General features: G+C 39.7%; 1 protein-coding gene across 1 annotated transcript; it reads left to right on the top strand.

Moving 5' to 3' along the window:
• Positions 1-808: 808 nt before the first annotated feature.
• Positions 809-12,534, top strand: LOC100242637 (cytochrome c oxidase assembly protein COX11, mitochondrial). The gene is made up of 7 exons (XM_002277442.4): positions 809-1,076; positions 1,860-2,214; positions 2,321-2,373; positions 3,242-3,314; positions 3,439-3,543; positions 11,854-11,934; positions 12,010-12,534. Exons 1-7 carry the CDS (start codon positions 991-993, stop codon positions 12,112-12,114), a joined length of 858 nt encoding a protein of 285 aa, XP_002277478.1. The 5' UTR covers positions 809-990; the 3' UTR covers positions 12,115-12,534.
• Positions 12,535-13,001: the final 467 nt, after the last annotated feature.

Below are 13,001 nucleotides of genomic sequence, written 5' to 3'. Positions count from 1 at the left end.
AAATATTATAAAAAATTGTATTATGATGATATTACCGATAATAAAATTCAAACAAAATTACTTTTTATAGTTGAGTTTTAAAATCGAGTCAATTTCCTCATGTCTTACGAGATTTATAAAGTTCAAAATTGATAATATTTACATATTTAGGAGAAGTTGTTACAGAAGGTATTAAAGTTAACTTCCATATAATATAAGAATTTATTTAATACGATAAGGGATGTAAGAATTTGCTTGGTAATATAAAGAGACACGGGAGTTTGTTTGGAACATAAATGAATGTTTTGTTCTTTTAATCCAACATGGAACACAATGAGGACTCAGTATCCACACGAAAAACTTTTATCTGTTTGGTAATGATTTTAAAAAAAGTTTTTAATCTTTTTTACACTTTATAAAACTTTTTACTTTCAAGTATAAAAAAAACTATACACGTTTTTAAAAATCATCGATAAACACGCTCTTAAATTTTTTGTATTATTTATTTACGAGTTTTTTTTAACTAAATAAATGTGTTTTAAAGTTATAAGTGATGTTTTAATTTAAAGTAGATAATATTTATACAATTGAGCAAACTATTATTATATTAGACAATTTATTTTGTATCTTAATATTTGTTCATATTACTCGAATGTTCTAATATGCCTTACCAAGAAAAAGAAGTAAATTATTGTTATTATTATTTTGAATATTTAAATACACCATTTTTTTTCTTTAAAAAAGAAAGGTTTTTTAATAAAATATATAAATTTATTAATAACTTAATAATAATAATAATTATTTTTATTATTCTTATTTAAATTTTTTTATTTTAATAAAATTTGACGGGGCTGGGCCTGGATTGTGATTTTTCCTGAGGTTTCTCGCAAACCAAACAGCAGGGGAAATGAGAATGCCAAGTTTAAATAGAAACCCGTCTTGACAATTTCGGTGGGTTCGCTTTTCTCTGCAAATTCGCTTGATCTTTGGTGATTTTCTGGGAATTCAAACATGTCATGGTTCAGGGTTTCTAGAAAAACCCTTCTCCTGCCTTGCCTGAAGAATTCACAGAGTCCCCATTTTGGTTCTGTTTCAAGGTAATAATTGTACTTCTACATTTAGTTTAGTTGTCGTACAGTATATAATTTTTATTGGGAAACAAGCACAATTGTCATTCTTGGACTAGCTTGTTTGTTGGGTGCTCAGCCCATGTAGATGAAAACTTTTGATCTTGATGATAAATTAATTGGAGCTAATGCTGATTATTGGAAAAAGTTGTGCAATGGTAACGGGGTTTTGATGTCCAAGTGGGAATCCCTCTTGGGACTGTTTCATAAGGGTAGACGGTTTTCTAAAATCTGTTTTTTCTTGGGAAACAAGCAGAGTTGTCGTTGTTACACTAACCTGTTTGGTTGGTTCTTAGTCCATATGAATGAGAATTGTTGACCCCAATGATAAATTGATTGGAGCTACTGGCTGACTAGGGGCAAAAATTATGTAACTGGGTTTTGATGCCAAAGTGTGAAGCGTAGGGAGTCTTTTAGAATCTATTTTTCTTGTGAAACAAACAGATTTGTGGCTGGTGATGATTATGGTTGAAAATTGCATATGATAAGTGGGTTTGATGCCAAAGGGTGAATTTCATTTGGAATTATGTGATAAAAACACATGGTTTTCTTGAACCTATATTTCTCAAGAAATAGACAGAATTGCTATTGTCGCAGCTTATTTGATTGGTGTTCAATCCATCTAAGTGATTTATTTATTTATTTTTTGTAGCTGATGCTAATCATAGGAGACAAACAAAATTATAATTGTTAAGACTTGCTTGCTTGTTTGGTTCTTAGTCCGTGTAGATGAAAATTTTGATATTGATCCAGGCATATACCTGATAAATCAATTGGAGCTAACGCTAATTATGGGCAAAACTTGGGTTGTACTAACCGGCTTCTGATGCAAAAGTGTGAATTCCATTCGGGATTGTTCGATAAGAGGAGACAATTTTCGCCTGTTGATTTGCGGTACTCTGGGAGACCCTCTTATTGTTCTGTGCTGGATTTTCGACGCCATTATGTTGTAGATGCTTCAGCAGAACAAGCCCGGAAATCAAAGAAAATGCTTATGTACCTTACAGCAGTAGTTTTTGCAATGGTGGCAGGTAGTTATGCTGCGGTGCCATTGTACCAAAGGTTCTGCCAAGCTACTGGGTATGGGGGGACAGTTCACCGCCGGGAGGTGAGGCTGAAAGTCTCCAGTTTTTAGTACTTTTAGATCTGTCATATTTAATTTCCTTTCAGTATGTTGTTTGTTAATCATCAAAAGACTTGTTTTTGTGATTTAGACTGTTGAAGAAAAGATTGCACGGCATGATGAAGATGGAACAGCCAGCTTAAGGTTTGATTTCCACCTTTGAAGCGATGGAGCTTCTTTTCACTTTCTAGGCTAATAGTACTTTTCACTTTGCCTTGATATTAGTAAATGTTTATCAGCTAGAACTATTCACCTTCTTTTGTCATATTTTTAATGTTCTAGTTTAGATATCATTTTCATTATATTCCTTTAATGCTGGGTGCATGTTGTGCAAGCAAATAATAGTGCAATAAAGAATGGAGATTGGAGAAGAAAAAGAACTATTATTATTTTCCTGCCAAGGCTCCATTCTGTGCTTGGTAGATCCTGGAGATTTTCTTGGAAAACCCCCTATTGCTGATGTTTCAACACAACTGTATAGATAATTTATTGATAAAGATTAAAAATGAGTGCACATATCAGCTTCATTTGGTCCATGTTTCTTCAGTTCTGTGTTTTTCTTTTCCTTTTGGATGAAAGAATTCCAGAAAGAAAAACAAGGAAAAAGAGAAATATGGTTTACACAACAGAGCTAAATAATTTTACAATCTCAGTCATGGGCAGCTCCATCTTTCATTACAAACAAATTTCCTTTCTTAGTTTTATTTTTCATTGAAGCAAACAATGGGCTATATGAAATTCTATTGAAATGAGTGTTGTAACTTATTGACACCAGTCCCCAGAGCCCACGTCTGACCTGTCTCGCTAAGCACGCATCTCTTCTTACTAATATGTGAAACTTCCTGCATCCAAACAACCGGTGCATTCACTAATCGCTCATTGATCTTCTTAGACATCTCTTCCAACCCAACAAATGGGAGATGGATTAATTATATTTTGTACTATGTATTTTTTTTTCTGTTTGTTTTAGTTTGTACATTTAGGGTTGCTGGCTGAAATGTTGTTTTTGCAGAGAGATTGTGGTGCAGTTCAATGCTGATGTGGCTGATGGGATGCAATGGAAGTTTATTCCCACACAAAGAGAGGTTTGTTTTTATCTATAAAAAACAAGAGAGGCTATCTCTATCATAATAGACATATTTTTCTATCTACTCAAGTGCCTTCCATGCACTACAGGTGCTGTACAGTAATGTCCTTTGTTTTCTGTAGATTAGGGTCAAGCCAGGAGAAAGTGCCCTTGCATTTTACACAGCTGAAAACCAAAGTTCAACTCCTATAACTGGTGTATCTACATACAATGTCACTCCCATGAGGGTACTTTCCACATTCCCCAAATTTTACTAAATTCTCTGTCTCTGCATTTTACAAATTTTCCCCAATTTTCAATTTCTTTATTGAAGTGTTTAGAGATGCAGGTGAGACATAGATTTTCTGATCCATTATGGCATTACTTTTTAAAGATCTATTGGAAATCACCAATGACTCCTTCACAAAGCTATGTGTGCCTTGTGAATTTTTGTTATAGTCACCTCAATCATCATTAGAAACAAATTCTCATAAAAGATTCTAATCTGTCCCTAAGTTCATCGGAACATTCAAGCCTCCAATATGGTTTACACCAAAGGAGTGTTTTGCAATAAATGATAGAGGAAGAAATTTCATCTTGTGAAATTGTCAAATGCCTGGTTAATTGTGCTCCTGATTCCTGCGAGGTTGCCTTGCTTGATAGTAATGTTTATTCGTTCGAATCAGGAAGGAAAGCCATAGCCCGTTGTTTGTCCAAGCAACGCCCATTTTTTGGATTCGTAATTGTCTAACATTATATATTGTAAAGCAGAGTTGCCTTTGTAATCATCTAGGAAAATCATCCCTTTTATTTGATGATGGGGTATCCCTTTAACTCTGTGCCTCTAGCTTTCTTTATTTCTTCAATTAGTTCTTAAAGGGCGAGAGAGATGGGAGAGAGCGAGAGAGAGGGCGAGGGAGAGAGTGAGAGAGCGTGCGATGGAGAAGACGGAGAGAATAGTGAGGCGACTCGAAAAAGGAGGAAGGAGAGTAGCTTCACGGTGGAGTCCAAGACGTTCGAGATCGTCCTTGATGAAAGAAGAGGAAAGCCCCAGTTTCTCGTCGTGGAGAAGAAGACAGGGGTCTCGCCATGGGTCTGATTAGGATCGGAAAGTTTAGGGCTTTTCAAGGAGGGCCTAATCCACTGCATAAAAGACCAAAAAGAAGGGAAATGGGAAAAGGAGTGGAAAGACAAGGGGAAATCGTATTTCCTAACTCGTGGGTTTAACAGAGCGGGAGGGTTTCTACGGTTGGGGGTTGTTGATTTGGAAAGAAAGAGATTCTGTATATTCATACCGAGAGGCAGAGGGGACAAAAGAGGATGGACGACTATGGCGGAGAAAATTCATCAAATGGAAGGATCGATTGGTAGAAGAGCAAACATGCAGGAAGCAAGGGTCGCGGGAAAATCTGCACCGGAGAATTCGTATGCGGCAGCAGTCAAAAGAACAAGTTGGAATGATTCAAACTCAATCAATGTGAAGGTTAAAAGGGAGGAAACTATAGGAAATTTGCAGAAGTTGGAGCATTGCATTGTTGCGAGCTGGAAATCCAGAATAGAGGGAGAAGAGGACCTGGAGAGATTGGGAAGATTATGGGCAAATTCTTGGGGCCTAAAAGGCAATTTAGGGCTGGCTAAATTGGAGAAGGGCAGGCCTTGCTGGAATTTGAAGACCTGAAAAAAGCAAGACGCGTCGTTTCCTCAGGGAGCAGAGTGTTGGGAGGGCTTCAATTAGGGCTAGAACATTGGAACCCTAGGACGGGTTGTTGGGCAGAGGAGGAGACAAAAAACGAAGTCTGGGTCAAAATCTTAGGGCTTCCAATCTCGCTGTGGAGTCTGATGATTTTAAAAAGAATAAGGGAAGAATGCGGGGGTTTTGTAGCAGTCGATGATCAGACAAAGACGATGAGGGAGATTCAATGGGCTAGGCTTCTGGTCAAAATGAGAGGAGACTTTAGGCCGAGTGTGCTGGAAATTGAAGTAGAGGAGGATGTCTATGTCCTGTCGCTATGGTGGGAGATCAAACCCGTGGTGAGGATGAAATACAGTGAAGCGTCTGATCGAAGGAGTGACGAGGTTAGGGGTGATGTGAGTTCACGCGCGGAGAAGCGCGTGGGGAATGAGCTGGTAAGCGCGAGGCTCGAGACGCTGAACCTGCTAGATGATGTGAGGTATACGTAGGAGAATGGGTCGGGTCGAGAACTGGGAAACCGGATTCATGGCCCGGTGATCCGGGAATGGGCCCTCACAGATGGGCGAGCGTCTGGGTTGTCCCCATTAGGCCCAATCATGGGTCTTAAAGAGGTGAAGAGGGCTAATGGGCCTGCTGTGGTTAATGGATTTTTGGGCTCAAAATCAAAAGAAGCGGCAAAAGAGGATGATGGATTAGAAGCAAGCCCATCGTCAAGGAGATGGGCTATAGAATTGGGCTGCCACAAGATGAGTGATTTTAAAGGTATGGAAAGGGCCGACCCAATCACGCTAGTTCCCAAGCCCCAACTAAGGGCCCTCAAGAGAAGGCCAGCCTCTTGGACTGCTTCATCTCCAGAAGTGGGCCCAATTCAAAGGAGCCTCTTGTGGTCTGGGAATCAGAGGAGCTCAGAAGGAAGCAAATGAGTGCTTGCTTCTCAGTGACGGACTGGGCGCTTGAAGAGGAAACTTTGAGGTATGAGTCGATTTTCCATTCTAGGAGAAAAAGGGTTTTGGGGATATCTCATCTTCTTTCTCTTCATTCTGATCGGGCTCCGGAGGGGGAGTCTTTCGATCGCTTAGGGGGTATAGAGGAGGAATCATGGGGTGATAAAACAACATGGTTAACAGTGTATGAGGGGCCTACTAAGAATGATAATGGGTGCTGGGAATTGGGAGAGGCCAATAGAAACAAAAATATAGTCAAGGGTACGGAGGGGGATTTTGGCACGCCTGAAAACCAAGCTGCGGGAAAGGAGAAAGAGGAAAAATGGGAGGAAAGCAGTTTGGCAAAATTCAGCCAATTTTTGGGATTTTCAACGGAGGGGTTGGAAAAGGAAATCCTGAGCTTCCTGATTAAAATCAGAAAGAGAAGGGAGAAGATTCATAGCAAAGAGCTTGGAGAAGTCAAAGTTCGAAAGGGAATTAAAGAGGTTGGAATGCTCTGTCAATTATGAGGGGGGGAATAAGCAGAAAGGTCCTTCACAGGGCAAAGGGAATTAGATTGTAGTTGTCCAATGAAGCTAAAGGTTCTAAGTTGGAATGTGAGGGGAGCAAACGAAAGCTCTAAAAGGAAAATTATTAAGTCTTTTATAAGGAATCAGAGGGTGGATTTAATTTGTATTCAGGAGACAAAAATCCAGGCTATGTCGGAGGGTCTTGTGAGAAGTTTAGGCTCTGGAAGATTTTTAGATTGGAGAGCTTTGAATGCGGAGGGGGCTGCGGGCGGTATTCTGATTTGCTAGGACAAGAGGGCTCTGGATATTCTGGATTGGGAGGAGGGCCAATTCACGCTGTCTTGCAGATTCAAGATTGTAGAAAATGGGGCTTTTTGGGTGTTCACGGGAGTTTATGGTCCGTTTACCAAAGTGGAAAGGGATGGCATGTGGGAGGAATTTGGGGCGATTAGAGGCCTTTGGGAAGATCCCTGGTGCCTAGGGGGGGATTTCAACATCACCCTGTTCCAAAGGAAAAGGAGCAATCAAAGGAGAATTAATTCAGCAATGAGGAGATTTGCTGAGATTGCAGATGATCTAGGGCTGGTGGACCTTCCTCTTCAAGGGGGAGAATTCACCTGGAATGGGGGCCTTAATAACCAGGCATGGGCGAGATTGGACAAGTTTCTAGTGTCCCCTAGTTGGTTAGATCAATTTAGTGGGGTTACTCAGAGCAGACTATCTCGGCCAATTTCTGATCATTTCCCAATTGTTCTAGAGGGGGGTGGAATAAGAAGAGGCCCTACTCCGTTTAGGTTCGAAAACATGTGGCTTAAGGTTGAGGGATTCAAAGACCTTGTTCGAACTTGGTGGCAGGGGATCGAAGTCAAGGGCAGTGCTAGTTATAGATTGGCTACTAAAATGAAGGAAATAAAAAAGAAGTTGAAAGTATGGAACAAAGAGGTTTTTGGGAGACTAGAATGCAACAAATCTTTAGCCCTGCAACAAGTAGATTTCTGGGATCGGGTGGAAAGCGAGAGAAGCTTGACTGTGGAGGAAACATAATTAAAAAAAAAAGCAAAAGAAAGCTATAAAAAGTGGGTGCTTTTGGAGGAAGTCCATTGGAGACAACTTTCAAAGGAGATTTGGCTAAGGGAGGGGGACAGAAACACGGGTTTCTTCCATCGAATGGCAAGTGCTCATCATAGAAACAACGCTTTGGACAGAGTTAAGGTTAATGGGGAGTGGCTGTCAGAGGAGCAGGAGGTGAGGGAAGGAATTGTTAACACGTTTCAGCAGATGCTCCCTGAAGATATGGAATGGAAGGCGGATATTGGAAGACTTCAGATTGATCACATCAGCCAACAAGAAGCGGAGATTTTGGAGGTCCCCTTCACAGAGACTGAGATTCATACAGCATTGATGGAGATGAATGGGGATAAAGCCTCTAGTCCGGATGGCTTTACTGTAGTTTTTTGGCAAAACGCTTAAGATTTTACTAAAGAGGAGATTTTGGATATGTTTAAAGAGTTTCATGAGCATAACTCTTTTGTTAAAAGTCTCAATAATACATTTCTGGTCTTGATTCCTAAGAAAAGTGGGGCTGAGGATCTTGGAGATTTTAGACCTATCAGCCTCTTGGGGGGGCTTTATAAACTTCTTGCTAAAGTTCTAGCTAACAGACTTAAAAAAGTGATTGGTAAGGTGGTCTCCACTACCCAGAATGCCTTTGTAACGGGAAGACAAATTCTTGATGCGTCCTTAATTGCTAATGAGGTGATAGATTCGTGGCAGAAAAGAAAAGAGAAGGGCCTTATATGCAAATTGGATATAGAAAAAGCTTATGACAGCATCAATTGGAAATTTTTAATGGAGGTCTTACAAAAAACGGGCTTTGGGGCTAAGTAGTTGGGGTGGATGTGGAGTTGCTTGTCCTCAGCCAAATTCTCAGTTCTGGTTAATGGAGTGCCAACTGGTTTTTCCCTAGTACTAAGGGGCTTAGACAAGGAGATCCTCTATCTCCCTATCTCTTTGTTATGGGAATGGAAGTGTTGGATGTCCTCATTAGGAGAGCTGTGGAGGGGGGATACTTATCAGGATGCATCATTCGGGTTGGTAGTAGACCCACTTTGAACATCTCCCACTTATTTTTTGCTGATGACACAATAGTGTTCTGTGAGGCAAGCAAGGAGCAATTAACTCATTTAAGTTAGATTCTTCTTTGGTTTGAAGCGGCTTCAGGCCTAAGGATTAATCTAGCCAAAAGCAAAATCATCCCAGTTGGAGAAGTGGAGGAGATTCAAGAGCTGGCAGTTGAGTTAGGTTGCAGGGTGGGATCCTTGCCCTCTCAATATTTGGGACTCCCTCTAAGGGCTCCTAATAGGGCTACTTCTATGTGGGATGGAGTGGAAAAGAGAGTTAGGAGGAGACTTGCGCTTTGGAAAAGGCAGTACATTTCCAAAGGGGGGAGGATCACTCTCATAAAAAGCACCTTGGCTAGCATGCCAATATACCAAATGTCTATTTTCCGAATGCCCAAGACTGCTAAAAGAATAGAGAAAGTTCAAAGAGACTTTCTATGGGGGGGAGGAAACTTGGAGGGGAAAATTCATCTAGTTAAATGGGATGTGGTTTGCACAGACAAGAACAAGGGTGGGCTAAGCTTAAGGAAAATAGCCATGCTGAACAGAGCCTTGCTTGGTAAGTGGATTTGGAGGTTTGCTTGCGAAAAAGATAATCTTTGGAAGCAAGTGATCGCAACGAAGTATGGGCAAGAGGATCATGGTTGGAGGTCAAAGAAGGCTAATGGGGCGGTTGGAGTAGGGGTTTGGAAGGAGATTTTGAAAGAATCTGATTGGTGCTGGGATAATCTAGTGTTTCTAGTTGGGAAGGGCACCAAAATCAGATTTTGGAAAGATATTTGGTGCACTGATACACCGTTGGCCCATTGCTTCACTCACCTCTTTGTTATGGCTACGCATAGGGATGCAACGATTGAGGAGATGTGGGATCAAAATTCTGGTCAAGGAGGCTAGAATGTAAACTTTTTTAGAGACTTTAATGATTGGGAGTTGGATATGGTTGGGGATTTGCTTTATATCTTGAGGGGTCATAGGCCTTCTTTGGAGGAAGATTCAGTTATGTGGAGGCGAGAAAGAAATGGTCACTTCAGGGTCAAGGACGCTTATAGGTTGTTGGCCAATCCTAATGACACAGTTTTTCCTTCAAGGTGCATCTGGATGGATAGGGTGCCAACTAAAGTTGCTTTTTTCGCTTGGGAGGCGACGTGGGGGAAGGTGCTCACTCTGGACAGGCTTTAAATAAAAGGGGTGCAACTTTCTAATCGTTGTTTTTTGTGTGGTTGTGAAGAAGAAAATATAAATCATATTCTTATACACTGTATAGTGGCTAGAGCTTTGTGAGATATTATTCATGGATTAGTAGATGTTAAATGGGTTTTTCCAGAAACTGTAAAGGAGGTCTTAACTACCTGGAGGGGCCCATTTGTGGGGAAGAAAAGGAAAAAGGTGTGGAAATCCATACCGTTGTGTATTTTTTGGACGGTTTGGAAGGAGAGGAATAGACTAGCTTTTAGGGGGGGTGTGTTGAATATAGGCGAGGAGTCTCTCTCCCTTATAGGCTTTTTGGAGTGGGTAGCATCCACTTAAGGGGAGGTGATTCTTTTCTGGTCTTGTTGCTCCTTTTTGAGGCCTTAGCCGCTTTGTATACTCCTTGTATGCTTTGTGGCTTTTAGCCTCTTTTTAATGCATATCTTGTTTACTTATCAAAAAAATAAAATAAAATAATTTACACAAGCACTTGTCAACTTTATCTACTGTTATTTATTTGGCTAATTTCATCTTCACTCTTCCATTTCTCATGGATGATGATCTAAGATGACAAAATGGTCTCTTGGCGTTTCTAGATTGTTGATTTGCACCATTTTTATTATCTGGCTCCTCAGTTTTACTCCAATTAACTCTACATATTCTGGCTTTATTATCTTATCATAAAATATTTTTGGCCTCTGATATTTCAATCCATAGTTTAGCTTAAAGATAATGTATACTCCAGCTTCAGTTACCTCTAAACTGTTAAGCTACCAGTTACACCCCAAAGCTTCTTGTAGTGAATGGGTGACGGGTTACCAATGTGCATTGAACTAACATCCTTCCTCATGCTGCATAACATGTAAATGAAGGGACATATAACCAATCAGAAACAGATAAAGTGGTAAGGGAACGGATAGACATAGATGTTTGCATCGAAGGCCTCTAGAAATCTTGTCTCTGATGCCATGTTAAACTATCACCTAGCCAAAAGCTCAAAGCTTGTTGGAAATGGGCCATCAATGTATCTCAACCTAATTTGCACTAAATACATTTTTTTTGGAGGATAGATTTTTTTGTTTTTAATTTTGTTTTGTTTTGTTTTTATTTTTGTTTTTTCTTTCCTTTGCCATTTGTAGACTGTATTATTATAGACCAGGGTGCACCATGAAAAGTCTTCTCAAATATGTTTAACGAGTTAATCTCTAAGCAAATGTCAAACAGTAGCGTAAGGATGTAAGGTACTGAAAATGAAGGTTCTGATGGAACAAACCCAATGTAATCTAATGATAAGTTTTGATTGAACTTCAGCCCCACAATTTCCAAGTCCTAGAGGGAGGCCTTCAGTAGGAGAGTGAGTGTTTAGAAGCCTGCCTCACTTTAATTCATAAATCTCTCGGAGAGAAGCAGGGAAAATGGAGAGAAGAGTTCAGGTTGGAGTGCGAGAGAAGTGTTGCAGACTGGTGGTGGAATTGAGAATCAAAATGTGGTTGTAAAGTTCATTTCACCATCTGAGTACCACAATAGAGAACTTATCTTCCTCGATATTGGTCCCAAAAGACCAGGATGCATAGGGTGGAATACAAAGGATAAAGATATGGCTAGATGAGGTGGAGACATAGGGGTGGGGGCTGGAATAATAGTTTCCAATGGAGAGGTTGCCAATATGTAGAGTTTCATTTCCAACATAGAGTTGCAAACTCAGAAACCCCATTTGGATATTATTAGACCAGAGCTTTGGTAACCTTCTACTGGATATCCTTGGGGAGGAAAGCTTGGCCATTGATTTCAAATGCTGGTTTAAGCTCAGTTCACGTGAATATGGTTGATTACCGTCATCAATTATCCACAGTATGTGGAATCTGTTGAATAGTGGATGCTAAGAATCTTGTGTGTGTGGGAGTTTGGTTTATCCTTGAATTAAAACAGATTATAATTATTATTTTTCTTTTATTGATTGCATCATTGATATTTAATCTATAGCCTGTTTTTTGTTCTTTTTCGTAGTTATTTAATGGTACATTATAAGGGTTATGATGCCCAAGATTGTCGATATTCTTAGTTTTAAACCATGGAAGATGAAGTAGTGAAGTTGTCATTGCAGGCTGCCCTTTACTTCAATAAAATACAGTGCTTTTGTTTTGAGGAGCAGAGACTTCTTCCCGGGGAGCAGATTGACATGCCTGTAAGTAGTGTTTCTATTTGAAGTATCTAAAATCAAGATCATTCCTGACTAGTGTTACACTACTCATATTGGCAGGTGTTCTTTTACATTGATCCGGAGATTGAAAATGACCCTAAAATGGATAATGTCTACAACCTTGTCTTGTCTTATACATTTTTCAAGTCTTCTGAGGAAAAATAAAGATGGCCCTCCCTCTTATAGAAATCTAGAGGGCTCAGCTCAGTCAGCATACACAACTTCACAGTACTCTCTTATTAAAGCTGTAGAATTTGGCTGCTGTAAAATTTTTTCATTGGAACTATTTTGTTATAGACCTCTTGGGATTATTGAAGGTGGACTAATGGAGCCTTTCTGAGACACTCGTGTTTTTCAGACAACAGAGGAGATGAGGATGCAAATAGCTGCAATTTTCAAGCAGACGGACAACATAACTTAGGCCTTGCTCTGAAATTATGTATTTTCAGGCAAGCTCGGCAAAGTCAATCTTGAATTATCGAGTAAGTTACAAGCAAATGACTATTTTTTGAAACTATGGATATCAATTACTGGAGATGTTTGGCTTCCTATCAAAAATAAAACTCCTCCCCCTTTTCTGAATTATATTTTTAGTTATTGGAATTCATGTATGTTGTGAGATAATGCCCATGCAGGGGCACACCAAAGGTGTAAGTAACCCTAGAAAGGTTTTCTATGGAAGTAGTGTATTTTTTAAAAACCTGTATCATAAAAAGTAATTCTAAAATTACGAAAATTTTGAATTTCGAGTAGAACTTGTCGTTTGAAAAGACAAGTTCAGTATAAAAAGTTTTAAAAGGGAACTTGTCTTTTCAAAAGACGAATACAGTATAAAAAATAGTCATATTGGGACACACCAAGGGCGATACCGGGTTTATAACCCTAGAACCACCCTGTCTTGATTGAAGCCCTGATTTGATCTCAAGTCTCTAATATGAATCCTACATTCTTGCAGCTTCATTTTTTCTGGTTTTGTCTGTAAATGAGGTATCTTATGGTTGAATAAAGCATGAAATCAGAGTTTTAGGCCCTTTGTCCCCTTGGAACTGGGC

The sequence above is a fragment of the Vitis vinifera genome, chromosome 16 (assembly GCF_030704535.1).
Source record: "Vitis vinifera cultivar Pinot Noir 40024 chromosome 16, ASM3070453v1".
NCBI lineage: Eukaryota > Viridiplantae > Streptophyta > Magnoliopsida > Vitales > Vitaceae > Vitis > Vitis vinifera.
Note: the sequence above shows the minus strand (reverse complement) of the source record. Positions and strands in the feature narration are given on the sequence as shown.

Excerpts from the sequence above, each read along its gene's own strand:
- LOC100242637 (XM_002277442.4), top strand. The coding sequence starts at position 991 with ATGTCATGGTTCAGGGTTTCTAGAAAAACCCTTCTCCTGCCTTGCCTG. Across the intron at positions 1,077-1,859 it reads CATTTTGGTTCTGTTTCAAG|GCATATACCTGATAAATCAA; the intron begins GTAATAATTGTA and ends ATATTGATCCAG. Across the intron at positions 2,374-3,241 it reads GATGGAACAGCCAGCTTAAG|AGAGATTGTGGTGCAGTTCA; the intron begins GTTTGATTTCCA and ends TTGTTTTTGCAG.